This window comes from Hypanus sabinus, chromosome 19 (genome assembly GCF_030144855.1).
Source record: "Hypanus sabinus isolate sHypSab1 chromosome 19, sHypSab1.hap1, whole genome shotgun sequence".
NCBI lineage: Eukaryota > Metazoa > Chordata > Chondrichthyes > Myliobatiformes > Dasyatidae > Hypanus > Hypanus sabinus.
This window is the reverse complement of record NC_082724.1, coordinates 66,507,831-66,529,673: the sequence shown is the minus strand read 5'-3', so window position 1 is coordinate 66,529,673 and position 21,843 is coordinate 66,507,831. Positions and strand designations below refer to the sequence as shown.

Sequence of the window (21,843 nt, the reverse complement as noted above, 5' to 3'; positions counted from 1 at the left end):
AAGAAGGAGCTAGATAGATATCTGATGGATAGGGGAATCAAGGGATATGGGGACAAGACAGGGACTGGGTATTGATAGTGAATGATCAGCCATGATCTAAGAATGGCGGTGCAGACTCGAGGGGCCGAATGGTCTACTTCTGCACCAATTGTCTATTGTCTATTGTCTATAAGTCTGTGGCAGACACAATCTCAGTGGCTCTTCACATGGCCTTAGATCACCTGGACAATACAAACACCTATATCAGGATGCTGTTTGTTGACTATAGCTCAGTGTTTAACACCATCATTCCCACAGTCCTGATTAATAAACTACAGAACCTGGGCCTTTGTACCTCCCTCTGCAACTAGATCCTTGACTTCCTAACTGGTAGATCACAGTCTGTGAGGATTGGTAATAATATCTCCTTCTCGCTGACAATCAACACTGGCGCACCTCAGGAATGTGTGCTTAGCCCACTCCTCTATACCCATGACTGTGTGGCTAGGCATAGCTCAGATTTGCAGATGATACAACCATTGTTGGCAGAATCTCAAATGGAGATGAGAGGTCATACAGGAGTGAGATATACTAGCTAGCTGAGTGGTGTTACAGTAACAACCTTGCTCAACTCAACGTCAGTAAGACCAAAGAGCTGATTGTGGACTTCAGAAAGGGTAGGATGAGGGAACATGAACCAATCCTCAAAGAAGGATTAGAAGTGGGGAGAATAAGCAATTTCAAGTTCCTGGATGTCAGGATCTCTGAGGATCTAACCTAGTCCCAACATATTAATGCAGCTATAAAGAAGGCAAAACAGCAGCTATCTTTCATTCAGAGTTTGAGGAGATCTGGTTTGTCACCTAGAACACTCAAAAACATCTACAGATGTACTGTGCAAAGCATTCTCTCAGGCTGCATCACTGTCTGGTATGGCGGGGGGTGGGGAGGCATGTGACTACGGGATCAAAAGAAGCTACAGAAAGTTGAAAAATCAGTCAGCTCGAACTTGGGTTCTAGCCTCCATAGTATCCGTATCTAAGAGACCTTCAAGAAACAATACCTCGGAAAGGTGGTGTCTATCATTAAGGACCCCCATTACCCAGGACATACCCACTTCTCATTGTTACCTTCAGGTAGGAGGCACACACTTAGTGATTCAGGAACTGCTTCTTCCCCTCTGAAATCCGATTCCTGAATGGATATTGAACCCATGAACACTACCTCACTTTTATTATTTGTTTTTCACTGTTTTTAATTTGTATGTATGGCATCCATTAGTCTCGCCAGACCATGGATCTGCGCCTGGAAAATCTTCTCCGGGGCGCAGGCCTGGGCAAGGTTGTATGGAAGACTGGCTGTTACCCAAGCAGCAAGTCTCCCCTCTCCACGCCACCGATGTTGTCCAAGGGAAGGGCAAGGGCCGATACAGCTTGGCACCAGTGACGTCGCTGGAGTTGCCAGAACGAGGTTGAAGACTGCCTTAGGGACTCCAGCTTCGGATTTGTCCTCAGGGTTTACTCCCGAAGCCTTTCCCATAAGTGGGTATGGCCGCAAGGCAGCGTAGGTTTGGAATCAAGAGTTTTTCCTCTCTTAGATGGACTGCCTTCCCAGGCTGGCAAGCTCTATCTACCTGAAATTTTTAATTTAACTATTACATACACTTACTGTAATTGATTTACTTTTGTTTTCTCTATATATTATGTATTGCAATGTCGTGCTACCACTAAGTTATCAAATTTCACAACATATCCTGTGATGTCAAACCTGATTCTGATTCTGAATCTGAATATTTTTATCTTATGAGAATTCATATTGAGACAGCTCCATTTGTACAGTTGAGTGGGTTACATGGCAATTTCAGGAGATTGCAGGAGTCAACCATAGTGCCATACAGCATGGAAATAAGCTGCTTGGACCATTTTGACTATCAAGTATCTGTTTACACTGATTCTATTTTCCCGTCATTCCCATAAGCTCTCATATGATTCTATCACTCACTTATTCAAGTACTAAGCCACACATATTTAGGAGATGGAAGGAAACCAGAGAACATAGAGGAAAACCATGCAGTCACAGGGAGAACATGCAAACTCAACATAGACAGCACCAGAGATCAGAACTGAGCCCTGTCTCTGGAGCTGTAAGGGAGTACTCTACCACTATGCCATTGTGCTGTCCTACCTACCAAGAACCAGAAATGTAGGTCAGACCAGTTACAGCTCAGAATAAATAGCCAATCTCACTCCATGGTAAAGATGATTGTTTCAGGAGTGCCAAAGCTGTTGTCAACATTTTTGTGTTTCTGTCTTGTGTGTTCAATGATAGCCCAAGTTAGCCTACGATACTTGAAGATATATGCTCCCTCTCTCACGACTGACATCCGTCATCTTAATGAGGACAAAATGTAAATTTGGGAAGTAATATTTTCTCAAGAGCTAAAATTACCATGTTGCCATGGGGATGGAGTGTTGGTTGCTGGCAGCATTTATTTCAAATCGATTTGGAAGGTATTGTTGAAGATTTCCAAAAATGCAATGGAACAGATGGAGTGGATTAATGGAAGACCATGAGAGGAGGCCGAGCTGTAAGAGCTTAACTTATATAAAAATGTTGCCATAATTCACAGACAGTGAGTTACTGTGGAAACAGATACCCTCCAGTTGAATGAATTAAAGATTAAATGATTAAAACAGTATTTGGAAGGTATTATTTTAATTCATTTAAGGAATGTGGGTATTACTCTTGAGACATAAATTTGTGCTTTGCCCTAATTCCCTGGATGAAAAATAAAGAATTACTTTATTTGGCACATACACATTGAAACATCGAAAGATATTGCAAAAGATGAAGAATGAGGTAGTATTAATGACTGCATGGATCCTTTAGAAATCTAATGGTGTGAGGGAGAAAGTGTTCCTAAAAATATTTTATGTGGGTATAAGCTTCCAACTCAATTCCAGAAAAAATTTACACTCAGTGGTACTTCATGGCAGATGCAATTTAATGTGGATAAATGTGAGGTTATCCACTTTGGTTGCAAGAACAGGAAAACTGATTATTATCTGAACGGTGGCCAATTAGGAAAAGGGGAGATGCAACGAGACCTGGGTGTCATTGTACACCAGTCATTGAAGGTGGGCATGCAGGTACAGCAGGCGGTGAAAAAGGCAAATGGTATGTTGGCATTCATAGCAAAAGGATTTGAGTACAGGAGCAGGGAGGTTCTACTGCAGTTCTAAAAGGCCTTGGTGAGACCGCACCTAGAATATTGTATGCAGTTTTGGTCCCCTAATCTGAGGAAAGACATTCTTGCCATAGAGGGAGTACAGAGAAGGTTCATCAGATTGATTCTTGGGATGGCAGGACTTTCATATGAAGAAAACTAGATCGACTAGGCTTATACTCACTGGAATTTAGAAGATTGAGGGGGGATCTTACTGAAACATATAAAATTCTAAAGGGATTGGACAGGCTAGATGCAGGAAGATTGTTTGCGATGTTGGGGAAGTCCAGAACAAGGCGTCACAGTTTAAGGATAACGGGGAAGCCTTTTAGGACCGAGATGAGGAAAAACTTCTTCACACAGAGAGTGGTGAATCTGTGGAATTCTCTGCCTCAGGAAACAGTTGAGGCCGTTTCATTGGCTATATTTAAGACGAAATTAGATATGGCCCTTGTGGCTAAAGGGATCAGGGGGTATGGAGAGAAAGCAGGTACAGGGTTCTGAGTTGGATGATCAGCCATGATCATACAGAATGGCGGTGCAGGCTCCAAGGGCCAAATGGCCTACTCCTGCACCTGTTTTCTATGTTTCTATTAGATATACTTGTATACAGTACCTGCTCATTAATGCAAATAGCTAATCAGACAATCATGTGATAGAAACTCAATACAGAAAAGCATTCAGACATGCTCAAGAGGTTCAGTTGTTGTTTACACAAAACATCACAATGGGGAAGAACTGTGATCTAGGTGATTTGACTGTGGAATGATTATTGGTGCTAGATGGGGTGAATTGAGTACCTCAGAAATTGTTGATCTCCTGGTATTTTCACATACAACAATCTCTAGAGTTTACAGAGAATGGTGTGAAAAACAAAAAAACATCCAGTTCTGTAGACAAGAATGGCCAAACTGGTTCAAGCTGACAGGAAGGCGACAGTAACTCAAATAACCATACAACAGTGGTGTGCAGAAGAGCATCTCTGAATGCATAACATGTTGAACCTTGAAATGGATGGGCTACAGCAGCAAAAGCCTATGAACATACACTCAGTTGCCACTTTAGGCAGTATCTAATAAAGTAGCCATTGTGTGTATTTAAAGCCAGTTCAAGCTACAAAAGCACAAGAACTACTGTTGGTGATTGTTACAATAGCACTACTATTCACAGTTCAGCCTGTTTTTCTGATGAATTGTCAAAAATAGTTTGTAAGTTAAGATGAATAAACTCTTCTTAGACTTCCAGCTGGGTACAGATATCAATTTAACTGACATTTCCATGACCAGCTCTGCCATCTTCATCGGGGATGAGGCCTGGGCATATTAAGTCACAAAATTTATTTAGTCATTATTCGTCTTATACACCAGGACAACACTAGATCCTTTTCGTCAGATTGGAAGTTCTTTGCTGAATAAGACAGCTTAGCTCACCAGTGATGATGGTGAAAGAAAAAGTTCAAAGTAAATTTATCATCAAAGTACACATATGTCACCATATACCACCCTGAGATTCATTTTCTTGTGGGATTTCACAGTAGATAAAAATGAAACACAATAGAATCAATGAAAAACTACAAATGAAAATGGACAACCAACCAATTAACAATCTTCTGAACCAAGTAGTTCTGAAGAAACATATCTAAGTATTTTGTGAGATGCTTGCTAAACATCGCTGTGTATTGCCAGCACCAGCTGGATTCACCTGGTGGTCTGCACGTTGTCCCACCTGCAAGTAGTTGTTTCTTTTTGCACCTAGTAATAAGGTGCTGTAACTATGTGTTCAATGTACATGTGACAGATATGAATCTGAATGTAAAGCAAAGGTGAATGTATGGAAATAAGCAGACAGGTTATTAATGATTGAAACATAATGTAGATAATAAGATATAAGGAACTGAACAACATTTGACCATTCAGCCTCTTGTTCTGACACCAGTAATTGGAGAACTCTGAAACTGTTAAAATCAGATGTCCATGATACTAAAGAATTTCTGAGTTTGGCATTATGTAATGTTGTTAAGACGCTTCTAAGACTGGATCTGGACTATATCTACAACAATAATATATATTGCTCATTGTAATTTATGGTATGTTTTACATATGCCATGTATTGCTGCATCAAAACAACAAATTTCACAAAATACTGTATTTCTGTGTAAAAACTATGATTCTGATTATCATTTAAGCCACGTGACTATGAGACACATCACTTAATGATAAATAAGGAATAAAAACTGTCCAGTTTTACTATCCTGGTAATCATGTGGTTTAATGATAATGGAATTAATTATTGTGTCAACCTCAATGCAATTGACATGAGTGAAGGGACCACAGTTCCAAAATCAACTGCCTTGAAGTTCATTCCTGGTTGTAGTGCTAACCTGCCCTACATAGAGGCATTGTGGGAAGAAGTTTTGTTGTTATAACTTACCAATAATAAGCAATGAACTGAAGACAATTCACTCTTAGGCAATGTTTTATAACACACTATTAACACCAGTGCAGTGCTATAAATACTAAATTATCTAAATCACTTCCTAATGGACAGAGATGTGCCCCAACAGTATACTTCTCCATCAACTCAAAGTGAACATTCATATAGTGTGCCACAGCTTAACCTTTCAAATGAATTACATTGCCAAACAGAACTGTGATAAGTGCTGAGAGTAAAGGTCAAAGACTTTATTTACTCTGGGCTATAAGTTAAATTGTTTAAGTGATCCTCCTTTGATGGTAGAGTCAATTTCTCACAAATAAATTGTCTATAAATGGTGCACATCATTAGAAACATAATCCGTGTCATATGGAGTTGTAACAGGCAGCCTACAGGTGTACAGAACATGTACTGCATGCTCACATAGCCTTTTGGAAGATGCAGAAGAATAAACAATTACTTGTAACTATTATACATTTATTAAGTCCCGAGAAGGGACGCTCCCTGAAACATCGATTCTTTATCATTCTCCATAGATACTGCCTGACCTACACAAAATTGTATATTTTGTGTGTACAATTGTAACAATTACTTTTACATTAACAGATATAAAAAATCATGTACAAGTGTATTTATACTGTACAGGCAACAGAAATGATAGTGGCTGGAAATCCCATTTATACACTAAACAGAAGAAACTGGGGGGAAAATTCTGACTTCCAAACAGTTGCAGCTAAGCCCAAGTAGACAGATGTTATCACGACAGTTAAGTCAATTTAAGTCATGTTTAAAGACGTAAGCTTTATTTGTCACATGTACATTGAAGTATCGAAACATACTGTGAAATGTATCATTTGTGTCATCAATCAACACAGTCTGTTGATGTTCAGGGGAGCAGTCCTCAAATGTCACTACACTTCTGGCACACACATGGCATGCCCACAACTTACTAATGGTAACCTGTATATCTATCCCATGCGCTCATGGAAAGAATGTACAAATTCATTACAGGCGGCAGCAGAAATTGAACCTGGATTGTTGGTGCTGAATAGCGTTACACTAACCACTACACTACCATTTATTACTGCCCTGTGCACAAGCATAGTGAGGTACAGTATACTGAAAAACTTGCCTGCAGCAGCATCACACATAATTTAGTAGACAACTCATGGAATGTAAATTAGACCATTAAGTGAAAATAAGACTACAAAAAAAAAGTCTTTCGTGTAAAAAAAAAGACGAAGACAGGTGATGGGACTTAGCTTCAGCCAGAAGGCTGAGTATCAAAACATTAGGGATGCAGAATCAGAAAGGATAGCAAATACAGTACTCAAGGTGTTGTATCTAAGTGCACGTTGTATAAGAAATAAGGTGGATGATCTTGTTGCACTATTACAGGTTGCCAGGTGTGATGTTGTAGCCATCACTGAATCGTGGCTGAAGGATGGTTGTAGTTGGAAGCTGAATGTCCAAGGTTACATATTGTATTGGAGGGATAGGAAGGTAGGCAGAGTAGGTGATGTGGCTCTACTGGTAAAGAACGGCATCAAATCAGTAGAAAGATGTGACATAGGATCGGAAGATGTTGAATCCTTGTGGATTGAGTTAAAAAACTGCAAGAGTAAAAGGACATTGATGGCAGTTTTATACAGGTCTCCCAACACTGGCTGGGAGGTGGACTGCAGATTACAACAAGAATCAGAATCAGGTTTATTATCACTGGCATGTGTTGTGAAATTTGTTAACTTAGCAGCAGCAATTCAATGCAATGCATAATATAGAAGAAAAAAACTAAAATAATAATAATAAATAAATCAATTGCAGATTATGTATATTGAATAGATCAAAAATTGTGCAAAAACAGAAACAATATATATTAAAAAAGTGAGATAGTGTTCAAGGGTTCAATGTCCATTTAGAAATTAGATGGCAGGGAGATAGAAACTATTCCTGAATCACTGAGTGTGTGCCTTCAGGCTTCTGTACCTCCTGCCTGATGGTAACAGTGAGAAAAGGACATGCCCTGGGTGCTAGAGGTCCTTCATAATGGAAGCTGCCTTTCTGAGACACCGCTCCCTGAAGCTTTCCTGGGTACTTTGTACGCTAGTACCCAAGAAGGAGCCCACTAAATTTACAACCCTCTGCAGCTTCTTTCGGTCCTGTCCGGTAGCCCCCATTCCCATTACCAGACAGTAATGCAGCCTGTCAGAATACTCTCCAAGGGACATCTATAGAAGTTTTTGGGTGTGTTTGTTGACACACCCAAACTCCAAAGTCACTATCTTGCCTTCTTTATAACTGCACCGATATGTTGGGAGCAGGTTAGATCCTCGGAGATCCTGACACCCAGGAACCTGATGCTGCTCACTCTCTCCACTTCTGATCCCTCTATGAGGATTGGTATGTGTTCCTTCATCTTACCCTTCCTGAAGTCCACAATCAGCTCTTTGGTCTGACTAATGTTGAGTGCCAGGTTGTTGCTGCAACGCCATTCCACTAGCTGGCATATCTCACTCCTGTAAGCCCTCTCATCACCACCTGAGATTCTACCAACAATGGTTGTATCATCAGCAAATTTATAGATGGTACCTGAGCTATGCCTAGCCACAGTCATGGCTATAGAGAGAATAGAGCAGTGGAACAGAAAAGGTGAGTCAAAAGGCCTATGAGAGATTTTAACATGCAGGTTGATTGGAAAAATCAGGTTGATAATGGATCTCAAGAGAGTGAGTTTGTTAAATACCTATGAGATGGCTTTTTAGAGCAGTTTGTTATTGAGACTACTAGGGGATCAGCTATACTGGATTGGGTGTTATGTAATGAACCGAAGGCGATTAGGGAGCTCAATGTAAAAGAACCCTTAGGAACCAGTGATCACAGTATGATTGAGTTTAACTTGAACTTTGACAGAGAGAACGTAAAGTCTGATATAGCAGTATTTCAGTAGAGTAAGGGAAATTACAGTGGTATGAGAGAGGAGGTGGCCAAAGTAAATTGGAAGGAGCAGGGATGTCAGCAGAGCAGCAATGGCATGTGTTTCTGGGGAAAAATGAAGAAGGTACAGGACATGTGTATTCCAAAAATGAAGAAATACTCAAATGGTAAAAATAGTACAACCACGGCTGACAAGGTAAGTCAAAGCTAATGTAAAAGCAAAAGAAAGGGCATGCAACAAAACAAAAAATAGTGAGAAGGTAGAAGATTGGGAAGTTTTTAGATATCTACAGAGAGCAGCTAAAAAATCATTAGAAGGGAAAAGATTAAATCTGAAAGCAAGCTAGCAAATAATATCAAATTGGATAGGAAAAGCTCTTCCCACATCTACTCTGTCTAGGTCTTTCAACATTTGAAAGGTTTCAATGAGATCCCCCCTCATCCTTCTGAATTCCAGTATACAGACGTAGAGCCATCAAATGTTCCTCATATGATAATCCTTTCATTCCTGGAATCATCCTTGTGAACCACCTCTGGACCCTCTCCAATGGCAGCACATCTTTTCCTAGATGAAGAGCCCAAAACTGTTCACAATACTCAAAGTGAAGCCTCACCAATGCTTTATAAAACCTCAGCATCACATCCCTGCTCTTGCAACCAAGACATCTTGAAATGAATGCTAACATTGCACTTGCCTTCGTCACCACTGACTCTACCTACAGGTTAACCTATAGGATGTTCTGCACAAGGGCTCCCAGGTCCCCTTGCATCTCAGATTTTTGGATTTTCTCCCTGTTTAGAAAATAGTCTGCACATTTATTTCTACTACCAAGGTGCATGATCATACATTACATTTCATTTGCCACTTTCTTGCCCATTCTCTTAATCAGTCTAAGTCCTTCTGCAACCTATTTCCTCAATCGTGCCTGCCCCTCCACCAAATCTTTGTATCATCTGCAAACTGAAAAACAAAGCTATCTAATCCATCATCTAAGTCATTGATATACAGACAAAAAAAAGAAGCAGTCCCAACACTGACCCCTGTGGAACAACACTAGTCACTGGCAGCCAACTTGACAAGGATCTTTTTATTCCTACTCATTTCCTCCTACCAATCAGCCAATACTCTAACCATGTTAGTAACTTTCCTATAATACTTGGTAAGCAGCCTCATGTGTGATACCTTGCATCCCCTTTATCTATCTTATTTGTATCTCCTCAAAGTATTCTAACAGGTTCGTCAGGCAGGATTTTCCCTGAAGGAAACCATGCTGACTTTGTTCTATCTTGTCCTGTCTCATCAAGTACTTCATAAACTCATCCTTATCAATTGTGTCTAACATCTTCCCAATCACTAAGGTCAGGCTAACTGGTCTATAATTTCCTTTTCACTGCCTTTCTCTTATTCTTAAAGATTGGAGTGACATTTGCAATTTTCCAGTCGTCTGGCACCATGTCAGAATCCAACGATTTATAGTTCATTGCTAGTGCCGCCACAATCTCTACCACCACCCCTTTTAGAACCCTAGGGTGCTGTTCCTCTGGTCTGGGTGCGTTATTTAACCTTAGGGCTCCAGTTTTTTGAGCACCTTCTCCCTTATAATAGTAACTGCACCCACTTCTCTTACTTCACACAGTACAAAATCTGGCACATTGCTAGTATCTTCCAATGAAGACCAATGCAAAATACTCATTTAGTTTATCTGCCACTTCCTTGTCCACTATTATTATATCTCTGGCCTCATTTACTAACAGTCCAATATCCAGTCTCATCACCCTTTTATTTTTTTACATTACTTGAAAATGCTCTTAACATCCACTTTTATATTGTTTGCTAGCTTGGTTTCATATTTTGTCTTTTCCTTTCTAATGATTCTTTTAGTTGCTCTCAGTAGGTTTTTAAAAGCTTCCCAATCCTCTATCTTCCCACTAATTTTTGCTTTGTTGTATGCCCTCTCTTTTGATTTTACATTAGCTTTGACTTTCCTCGTCATCCATGGTTATACTATTCTGCAATTTGAGAATTTCTTTGTTTTTGGAATACATCTGTCTGCACCCCCTCATTTTTCCCAGAAACTCACGCCATTGCTGCTCTGTTACCGTCCCTGCCAGTAGCTCCTTCCAAATTACTTTAGTCACCTCTTCTCTCATACCACTGTAATTTCCTTTACTCCACTGAAATACTGCTACATCAGATTTTACTTTCTCCCTTCAGCTTTCAAGTTGAACTCAATCATATTGTGATCACTGTTTCCTAAGAACTCCTTTACCTTAAGCTCCCTAACTGCCTCTATTTCATTACATAACACCCAATCCAGTATAACTGATCCTCTAGTGGAATCTTCGACAAACTGCTCTAAAAAGCCATCTTGTAGGCATTCAACAAATTTTTGAGATCCGTTACCAAGCTAATTTTCCCAAACAATCTGCCTGTTAAAATCTCCCTTGATAATCATAACATTGCCCTTTTGACACGCCTTTTTGATTTGCAGTTGTAATCTGTGGTCCACATCCCAGCTACTGTTGGGAGACCTGTACATAATTACAGTCAGGGTCCTTTTACCCTTGCAGTTTCTTAACTCAACCCACAAGGATTCAACATCTTCCGATCCTATGTAACACCTTTCTACTGATTTGATATTTAACAGCAGAGCCACACCACCCCCATGCTACCTTCCTATCCCTTCAATACACATGTAACCCTGAACATTCAGCTCCAAGCGACAACCATCCTTCAGCCATGATTAAGTGATGGCCACAACATCATACCTGAAAATTTATAGTAGTGCAGCAATATCATCCACCTTATTTCTTATACTCTGTACATTGAGATATTGTTGTAAAATATGGAGAGCATTTTACGACCCAACAGATTGGATCTCAACCCTCAATCCCAGGAAGCCAGCAATGCTTTCGAACTCTGGCTAGCATGCTTCGAATCGTACCTGGAGGAGATTCAAGTGACCGAGCCTGCCACGATGTGCAGAGTTCTCCTCTCCAGGGTCAGTCCGCGGGTCTACTCCATAATCAGGGACCAACCGAACTACCAGGGCATGCTGGATGCCCTCAAAAGACAGTACCTATGGCCGGTGAACACTGTCTACGCAAGACATCGCTTAGCGACACGGCAGTGAGTCGAGCGCTGAGTTTGTCCGGGCCCTACAGACACTCGCGCGGGCCTGCAACTGCAGGGGACTGACGGCGGAACAGCATGCAGAGCTCCTAGTAAGAGACGCCTTCGATACGGGGATCAGGTCAGTGTACATGCGCCAGCGGCTGCTGGAACACACTGATCTTACATTACATTCGGCGATCGAGCTGGCCGACATGCTGGAGGCCGCTCTGCACAATGCTGATGCTCTCCAGGTACGCTATCTCCCACTGGCCTCATGGATGCCGCAGACCCCGCAACCCGCCAGCAAATCAACCTCAGCTGCTACCAGTCGCGAGTCCGTGAAGTCCCCGCAACCCGCTGGCGAATCGACCATGGCTGCTACCAGTCGCAAGTCCGTGAAGTGTTACTTCTACGGACTCTAGAAGCACCCCTGAAAACGCTGCCCGGCCCGAGAAGCTGTCTGCTCCAGCCGCGGAAAGAAGGGCCACTTCGCCAAGGCCTGTAAGTCCAAACCACGAGCGCCGCGTGCGAGGCATGGGGGTCGTCATCTTTCCTCCCCGCCGCTTGCGAGGCACAGGGGCAGCCATCTTGCCAGCCTGCTACGTGCGTGGCATGGGGTGGCCATCTTTGTCAGTGCCACCTTGCCCCGCTTCCGACACACCGGTGCTTACCGGGCACCAAGACAGCGATTCAACCCTCGCCTCCGTGACCCTCGACCAAAGTGCTCCACACCAGCTCGCAAGGTCAATGATGGACATCCTGGTGGAGGGGCACAGGACTAGCTGCCTGTTTGACACGGGCAACACTGTGAGTTTTATTCACCCGGACACGGTGCAGCGCTGTGGACTCATGACACGGCCGGTAAGCCAGAGGGTCACCATGGCTTCTGGGTCGCATACAACAGACATCTTGAGGGGTTGTGTAGCGACACTAGTGGTGCAGGGCACAGAGCATCGGGACTTTGTCTTACTGGTCATGCCTCAACTGTGTGCCCCTGTGCTGTTGGGGCTCGACTTTCAGAGCCACTTGAAAAATGTGACAATGGAGTATGACGGGCCCCTCCCACCAATCACTGTCAGAAATCCTCAGTTCTGTGGGAATTCATCACATACCCTGCTACTGACCACACACACATACCGACCCGCACATCCCACCCAACACCATGCCAACAGCCGTGCTACGGACACCACTTGCAGCCTCTCAACCCTCAAGAACCCTCCCCCACTGCTGTTCGCCAACCTGACCCCCGACTGTAAACCTGTGGCAACTAAAAGCAGGAGGTACAGCACGGGGGACAGGGCCTTCATTAAGTCGGAGGTGCAGCGGCTGCTCAGGGAGGGGATCATTGAGCCAAGCACAAGTCCTTGGACTCAGGTGATCGTTGTTCGGAACGGGTAGAAAAATAGGATGGTTGTGGACTATAGACAGACCATCAATAGGTTCACGCAGCTTGACGTGTACCCCCTACCCCGCATCACAGATATGGTCAATCAGATAGCTCAGTACAAGGTGTACTCAACCATAGACCTGAAATCCGCTTACCATCAGCTCCCCATCCGCCCGGAGGACCGCCCCTACACCACCTTCGAGGTGGGCGGCAGGCTCTATCACTTCCTGCGCGTCCCTTTGGTGTCACAAATGGTGTCTCTGTCTTCCAGAGGGAAATGGACCGGATGGTGGACCAGTGCCAACTGAAGGTCACGTTCCCATATCTGGATAACATCACCATCTACAGTCACGACTGGCAGGATCACGACACCAACCTCCAACAATTTTTCCAAGCGGCCAAAGCTCTTAACCTTACCTATAACAAGCCCTGACCCCGACCGTATGTGCCCCCTTCTGGAACTCCCTCTTCCCAACACCCTCAGAGCCCTCAAATGGTGCCTGGGCTTCTTTTCCTATTACGCCCAATGGGTCCCTCACTACGTAGACAAGGCCCACCCCCTGGTCAAACCCACCATATTTCCCCTCTTAGGCGAGGCCCGCGCGGCCTTCAGCCGCATTAAAGGGGACATTGCCAAAGCAACGATGCATGCGGTGGACGAGACCATTCCCTTCCGAGTAGAGAGTGACACCTCCGACTTTGCGCTGGCTGCTACCCTCAATCAGGCAGGAAGGCCGGTAACATTCTTCTCTCGTACCCTTCAAGGCCCTGAAATTCGGCACTCCGTGGTGGAGAAAGAAGCCCAGGCCATAGTGGAAGCGATTAGACACTGGAGGCACTATCTCACAGGCAAAAGGTTCACCTTGCTGATCGACCAGCGCTCAGTTGCGTTCATGTTTAGCAACCAACAGCGGGGCAAAATTAAAAATGATAAAATTTTGAGGTGGAGAATCGAACTCTCCACCTACAACTATGATATCCTGTACCGGCCTGGAAGGCTCAATGAGCCCCTTGATGCCCTATCCCAGGGAGCGTGTGCTAGCGCGCAGCTCGACCAGCTATATGCCCTCCATGCAGATCTTTGCCACCCAGGGGTCACCCAGCTTTTCCATTTCGTGAAAGCCCAGAACCTGCCTTACTCCCTTGAGGAAATCAGGACGATGACCAGGGACTGCCAAGTCTGTGCTAAGTGCAAACCACACTTCTACTGTTCTGAAAAAGCACAGTTTATCAAGGCTTTGAGCAACTGAGTGTCAACTTTAAGGGCCCCCTTCCCTCCACCGACTGCAATGTCTACTTTCTTAACATAATCAACAAGTACTCACGATTCCCCTTTGCCATCCCCTGCCCCGATACCACTGCCACATCCATCATAAAAACCCTGCGCCAGCTCTTCACTCTGTTTGGATATCCCTGCTATGTCCACAGTGACAGAGGGTCCTTGTTTATGAGTGACGAGCTGCGCCAATACCTGCTGGCTAGGGGTATTGTAACTAGTAGGACCACGAGCTATAATCCCCAAGAGAATGGACAGATGGAGCGGGAAAATGCCACGGTGTGGAAGGCCACACTCTTAGCCCTTAAGTCAAAAGGGTTGCCGGTCTCTCGATGGCAGGAGGTCCTCCCCGAGGCACTCCACTCCATCCGCTCCCTGTTATGCACGTCCACCAATGCCACCCCTCATGAATGACTCTTTTCTTTTCCCAGGAAGTCAACTACCGGGAGGGACCACCCTATTGGCTTGGCTGACGTCCCCAGGGCCAGTCCTGCTCCGGAAACATGCGAGGAGCAATAAATACTCCCCGATGGTTGAGAGGGTTCACCTACTTCATGCAAAACCCCAGTATGCCTACATGGTCTTACCTGATAGGTGGGAGGACACGGTCTCCATCCACGACCTGGCACCCGCAGGAGCACCAGACCCCTACCCCAAACACTCCACGGTGACTATGAACCCCGTCCACACCGATGTATGTACCCACGAGACACCGCGCACGCCAAGCCCTACACAGACTCCTCACAACACTCCCATACCGGGCACCACGCACACGCATGAGGGATTACTGATGCCTAACGGGCTGGCACCTCAAGTCAGGCTGGAGCCAGCACAACCACCGTCACCGGGACTCTCTTTTAAAACAAAGGAGGGGTGAATGTGGTAAACTATGTATACCTGTCTGGACACACCCCTCTGCTGACTGCTCCTGTGGCTCCTCCCACAGACCCCTGTATAAAGGCGATTGGGGCACTGCTCCTCCCTCAGTCTTTGAGATGTCGTGCTCCCTTTTGCTGTTAATAAAAGCCTATCGTTCACTTCCAGTCTCCGAGAGTTATTGATGGTGCATCAGATATAACACTTTGAGTACTGTATTTGCTACCCTTTTTGATTCTTCATCCCTAATGCATTGATACTCACCCTGCTGCCTGCCATTTTGTCCTGTCATCTGCCTGCCCTTCCTGACAGTCTGACTGCAGGCTATCTTTGCTTTTTTACCATCTGTCGTATCTTGGGTCCCTTCACTCTGCTTCCCATCCCCTGCCAGATTAGTTTAAACCCTCATCAACAGCTCTAACAAACCTGCCCATGAGAATATTGGTTCCCTTCTGGTTCAGGTGTAACCTGCCCCTTTTGTACAGGTTGTACCTCCCGCAGAAGAGATGCCAATGATCCAAGAACCTGAAGCCATGCCTCTCTGCACCAGCTTCTCAGCCACACATTTATCTGCCAAATCACTAACAAATGGCACATATAGAAATCCAAAAAGTACTATCCTGATGGCGTAGCTTCTCATTTTTCTGCCTAGCTCTCTAAATTCTCTCTTTATCATTGTTTTCCTTCCTGTATCATTGGTGCCAATATGTGCCAAGACATCTGGCTGCTCTTCCTCCCTCTCCAAAATGCTAGGGACGTGATCCAAGCCATCCCTGACCCTGGCACCTGAGAGGCAAAATGCCATCTGGGTGTCCTGTTCACATCCACAAACTCTCCTGTCTGTTCCTCTGACTACTGAGTCTCCTATCACTACTGTTCTCCAAAGGTCAGAATATGGGCCAGCAACAATAATTTATTTTCACACGTGTAACAACTGAGATTTAGTCATCCTAGCATCCCCACTACTCACTAACCCTAATCTGTACACTTTTGGAATATGGGAGGAAGCCAGAGCATCCAGAGGGAATCCACACAGTAAGAGGGAAGAGTGGGAATTGAATCTCGTGGTGTAAAGCGTGCACTCTACATGCCACCCCCCACCACCTTCTTAGGGGTAATTAGGGATTAAATGCTGGCCTTGTCAGCAATGCCCATACCTTATAAATGTAAATAATGTCACTGGCTGGTGGATGATTGGCACCTTTTAAGCTACTGCAATGTTCACTTGAGCTAAGCTCTGACTTCAGTTATTTCACCCCTCTCTGTACCTCTCTTTTTCCATTTCCTATTCTGGTTCCCCTCTTACCCCTTCCCTTCTCCTCACCTGGCCATCACCTCTCCCTAGTGCCCCTCCCCCTTCCCTTTTTCCCATAGTCAACTCTCCTCTCCTTTCAGATTCCCTCTTCCTCAATTCTAACTTTTCCACCTATCACCTCCCAGCTTCTCACTTTGTTCTCCTTCCACCCTCCCCTCCCCCCACCTTCTTATTCTAGCTTCTTCCCCTTTACCTTCCAGTACCGTTAAAGGGTCTCAGCCTGAAATGTTGACTGTTAATTCCCTTCCGTGGCTGCCGCCTGACTTGCTGAGTTCCTCCAGCACTTTGAGAGTGCTATTCTGTATTTTCTGCATCTGCAGAATATCTTGTGTTTATAAAGAATATATTAGAGACATAGAACACTACAGCAAATAAACAGGTCCTTCGACCCGTCCAGTCCATACTGATCTATTTATCTGCTTAGTCCCATTGACCTGCACCCAGGTCACAGGTTTCCATACCTCTCCCATCCAAGTACCTAAGCAAATTTCTCTTAAATTTTGAAGAGACTGAAATGTCAACTCTTTATTCCTTTCCATAGATGCTGTTTGACCTGCTGAGTTCCTATAGCATTTTGTATGTGGAATAAAGCTCTACCCTTTGTTGCTCAGCTACTGTTAATGACACTGGTGATTTTGAAAGGGCAGGTGTTGTCATGGAAACAAAATCTACATGATACTCAATGATGTGTGCAAAGGAATGACACATTGACAGAGCTGGTGAGTCATGTCACCTGTCACAACCGGTGTGATGGATTAATTATTTTTATCCTTGTTTTAATTTTCTTTTAAGTGGTTATCAAAAGTGCCGAAATAAATATTAACTATTGAGGTTTCTTTTTGAAAGTGCGTACAGCATGCAGGAAATTTGGAACACATCCCCTTCTGCCACTTTCAAAATTTTGGTTGAAGTCCATTATTAACTCTTAGTATTTACTTCAGTGCCACAGGTCGGGAGGTTTTTGACTGGATTCTGGACCAAGGATATTATTCAGAACGGGATACCAGCAACGTGATCAGACAAGTACTGGAGGCTGTTGCCTACCTGCATTCCCTCAAGATTGTGCACCGAAATCTGAAGGTAATGGATGTCTAAATTAACCAGTGCCTCTCACTGTCCTTTACTAAAGTGGATTTGCACTACACCAGTAAGAAGAGCCTCAGTATGACTGTCCCTTAAGAAACTAATTTTCAAATCCCTTCCAACCATCCTCACTGCAAAGTTAGTGATTATGTAGAGTGGATTCAAACTTGTGCCTCTGAACTCTGAACTCTACAACCACACTACCTTACAATTAGCCAGTGTTATCTCACAACCAGCTGCCTCAGCTGAAGGTAAGAAATCCAGCAGATGAGTTATCCACTCAGTTCCTTTGTCCTGTTCAAGTATTCAGTTAGAACAGGGCTAACCTGTACCTCCTTAACCTACCTTTGATCATGTCACTTGGTTGCTTACCCAACAAAACACATAAGCCTCCTCAGGTTGGATGGCGCTGGAACTAGAGATCATAGGTATACAGTGAAAGGTGAAATGTTTAAGGGAAATGTTTTCCACTCACAGGGACATTTGAGTGTGGAATAAGTTGCCAGTGGAAGTGGTCGATACAGGTTCAGTTTAAGAGAAGTTTAGATAGGTAGATGGAGGAGAGAGGTATAGAGGGCTATGGTCCGTGTGCAGGAAGATGGGACTGGGCAGAAAAACAAGCCAGAATGGACAAGATGGGCTAAAGGGACTGTTTCTGTGCTGTCATGCTCTGTGATTCTATGAGACTCTTGGCATATTGCTCGCTGCCCTTTTCAGAAATTTTGCACATTGAAAAGAGAATCAATCAAAGGTTGGTGAACAAAAAGAATTCCTTATGCCAAAAAGTTGTGGAGGGTCAATTGTTCACAACAAAGATTGATCAGTTTTCTTGGATGTTAGACAAGTTGAAGGATAAGGTGATAGTGCAAAACAAACACTACTAAGTTGGAAGAACAATCGCAATATTTTAGAGTACAAGGCCAGGCTGAAGGGGATGAGTGGCCTATTCCTATGCTAATTAATATTCCTATGTTGTAGGCCTGGATCTCTGATAGTGAATGGGTAAGATAACATTGGCCTTCATAAATCAGAGTATTGAATGTAAGAGTTAGGATTTTATGTGAGGTTGTATAAGATGTCGGTGAGGCCTAATTTGGAGGATTGTGTGCAATTCTGGCCACCGACCTACAGGATAGATATAAATAAGATTGACAGAGTACAGAGAAAATTTACAAAAATGTTTCTGGGACTTGAGGACCTGAGTTACAGGGAAAGATTGAATAGGTTGGGACTTCATTCCCTGGAGCATAGTAAAATATGGGGATATTTGATAGAGATGTACCCAATTATGGTGTAGTTGGGGTAAATGCAAGGAGATTATTTCCACTGAGATTGGATGAGATTACAACGAAAGGTCATAAATTCAGGGTGAAAGGTGAAATATTTAAGGGCAAGTTGAGAGGGAACTTCTTCACTCCAAAGGGTGGTAAGAGCATGGAATGAGTTCATAATAAAAGTGGTGGGTATAGGTTTAACTGTAACATTTAAGAGAAGATTGGTTTAGTACAAGGATGGGAGGGGTATAGAGTGCTTGGGTGCAGGAACAGGTCAATGGGACTTGACAGAATAACAGTTCAGCACAGACTAGATGAGCCAAAGGCCTGTTTCTGTGTTGTAGTGTTCTATAACTCCTGGAGTTACTGCCCTTGACAATGAGGCACCATTTGACTGTGCACATCATCATGGAGCACAGTTTAAACTGATGTTTGTGGACATCAAGGTCAGAAGTCACACTTTGCACAAAAGAAGATGGTTGCCATTGTTAGAATTCGATCTTTCCAGCCCTACCGCATGATTGCAGAGTTCTTCAGGCCAAACCCTTGCCCCATCACCTTTAACTGCTTCATTAATAATTCTTCATCCATCAGAAAGTCAGGTGATCAATGTTGGCCACACAACGTTCAGCTCCATGTGCAATTTCTCTGCAACTGAAATAGTGCAAGAGCTAGCTTGCTGCAAAATGTGAACAGTGTTCAGGCTAGTGGTGATGTGGGTATAGGTCTTATGCCACAAATGTCTCAGATAATGACCATCAACTACAAGAGAAAATGGAACCACCTAGCCTTAACATTCCCTTAGCCAATCCCTCGCATTCTAGGGGAATGCCCCCAGTCCTCCATATACTGAGGGCCCCTGTTGATCAGACACACAGCTGTGGCTAAAAGAAGAGCTCAGAGGTTGGATATTCTCTATTGAGTTCCCAAAGCCTTTTGATCTGGTACAAGGACAAGTCGGCAAAATGAAGGATTACTTTCTACTTACCAGCAACCCATGAGAAACCTGGGTGGGTTGGGTTAGTAAACTTGCTGAGGATACAAAGGTTGAGGGTGTTGTAGATGGTGTGGAGGGCTGTCAGAGGTTACAGTGGGACATTAATAGGATGCAAAACTAGTCTGAGAAGTGGCAGATGAAGTTCAGCTCAGGTAAGTATGAGGTGGTTCATTTTGGTAGGTCAAATATGATGGCAGAATATAGTATTAATGGTAAGACCTTTGGCAGTATGGAGGATCAGAGGGATCTTGGAGTTCGTGTCCATAGGACACTCAAAGCAGCTGTGCAGGTTGACTCTGTGGCTGAGAAGGCATACAGTGCATTGGCCTTCATCAACTGTGGGATTGAGGTCAAGAGCCGAGAGGTAATCTTACACCTATATAGGACCCTGGTCAGACTCCACTTGGAGTACTGTGCTCAGTTCTGGTCACCTCACTACAGGAAGGATGTGGAAATTATAGAAAGGGCGCAGAGGAGATTTACAAGGATGTTGCCTGGTTTGGGGAGCATGCCTTATGAGAATAGGTTGAGTGAACTTGGCCTTTTCTCCTTGGAGCGATGGAGGATGAGAGGTGACCTGATAGAGGTGTATAAGATGATGAGAGGCATTGATCATGTGGATAGTCAGGGCTTTTTCCCAGGGCTGAGATGACTAAAACAAGAGGGCACAGTTTTAAGGTGCTTGGAAGTAAGTACAGACGTAAGGGGTAAGGGGTAAGTTTTTTACATGGAGAGTGGTGAGTGTGTTGAATGGGCTGCTGGTGCCTGTGATGGAGGCGGAAACGATAGAGTCTTTTAAGAGGCTCCTGGATAGCTACATGGAGCTTAGAAAAATAAAGGGGTATAGGTAACCTTGGGTAATTTCTAAAGTCAGTACATTTTGGCACTGCATTGTGGGCTAAAGGGCCTGTATTGTGCTGTAGGTTTTCTATGTTTCTAAATGCTGAGTATTATCTTTAAAAGTCCATGAGACACAGAGGGAGAATTATACCATTTGGCCCATAAAATCCACTCTGTTATCCAACCATGGCTGATATATTTTCCCTCTCAACCCTATTCTCCCCCCTCTTCCTTTGATGCCTTTAGCAATCAAAAACCCATCAACCTCTGCTTTAAATATAAACAATAACTTAGCCTCTACAGCCATCTGTGGCAATGGATTCCTCAGATTCATCACCGCTCTAAAGGAACATCCTTCTATTCTGAGGCTGCACCCTCTGATCCTGGACTTGCCCACTATAGGCAACATTCTCTCTACATCCATTCTATTTAGGTCTATCAATATTCAGTAGGTGTCCACTAAGGGAAGTAAATAACACTATTAATCTATGACTTTATGAAATCCACTATCCTTACTTGGTCTGACATATATGTAATTCCAGATTCAGTGTGATAGCCAGAGAAAGTAGTTGAGGCAGATATAATTGTGACATTTAAAAGACCTAGATAAGTAAATAAATAGGAAAGGTTTAGGGGACTATGGCCCAAACACAGGTGAATGGCATCAACTTAGGTGGGCCCCTTTGGTTGGCATGGACGAGTTGAGCTGTTCCTGTCCTGTATTACTTTTACTCTGTGACTCTCAGGTGCTTCTGAAATGATCTGGTTACCCAATCAAAATCAAAGTCAAGTTTATCATCATACACACAAGTACATGTATGCATAGGTAAATGAAAAGCTTACTTGCAACAACATCCCAGGCACATAGTGTCAGCTAAAGAGATGGTTATTAAATGGTGGGTTTAAAATATATCCTTTTGATGGGTCCTCATGATGAGTAATTCTTTAAGATGAATATTAACATCGACTTTCTATTTGTAGACTTTCTCCCCAATTATTTTTGTATGTGGTAGGTGTTGATGACAGAAAGAGATTGGCAGGTTGCCAAGCCCACGGTTACAGAGATTTTGTGACATCAGTGAAGATATTTATTCAGAAACTTATAACA

General features: G+C 43.6%; 1 protein-coding gene across 8 annotated transcripts in view; it reads left to right on the top strand.

Annotated features, from left to right (window-relative positions):
- The window catches only part of LOC132378006 (caM kinase-like vesicle-associated protein), a 212,848-nt gene that overhangs the window by 144,261 nt on the left and 46,744 nt on the right, over positions 1–21,843 (top strand). For all 8 annotated transcript variants that reach the window (XM_059944602.1, XM_059944599.1, XM_059944596.1 and 5 more), the window contains one exon: positions 17,483–17,621. In XM_059944602.1, the coding sequence (XP_059800585.1) occupies positions 17,483–17,621 (139 nt within the window). The remainder of the gene's footprint in view (positions 1–17,482; positions 17,622–21,843) is intronic.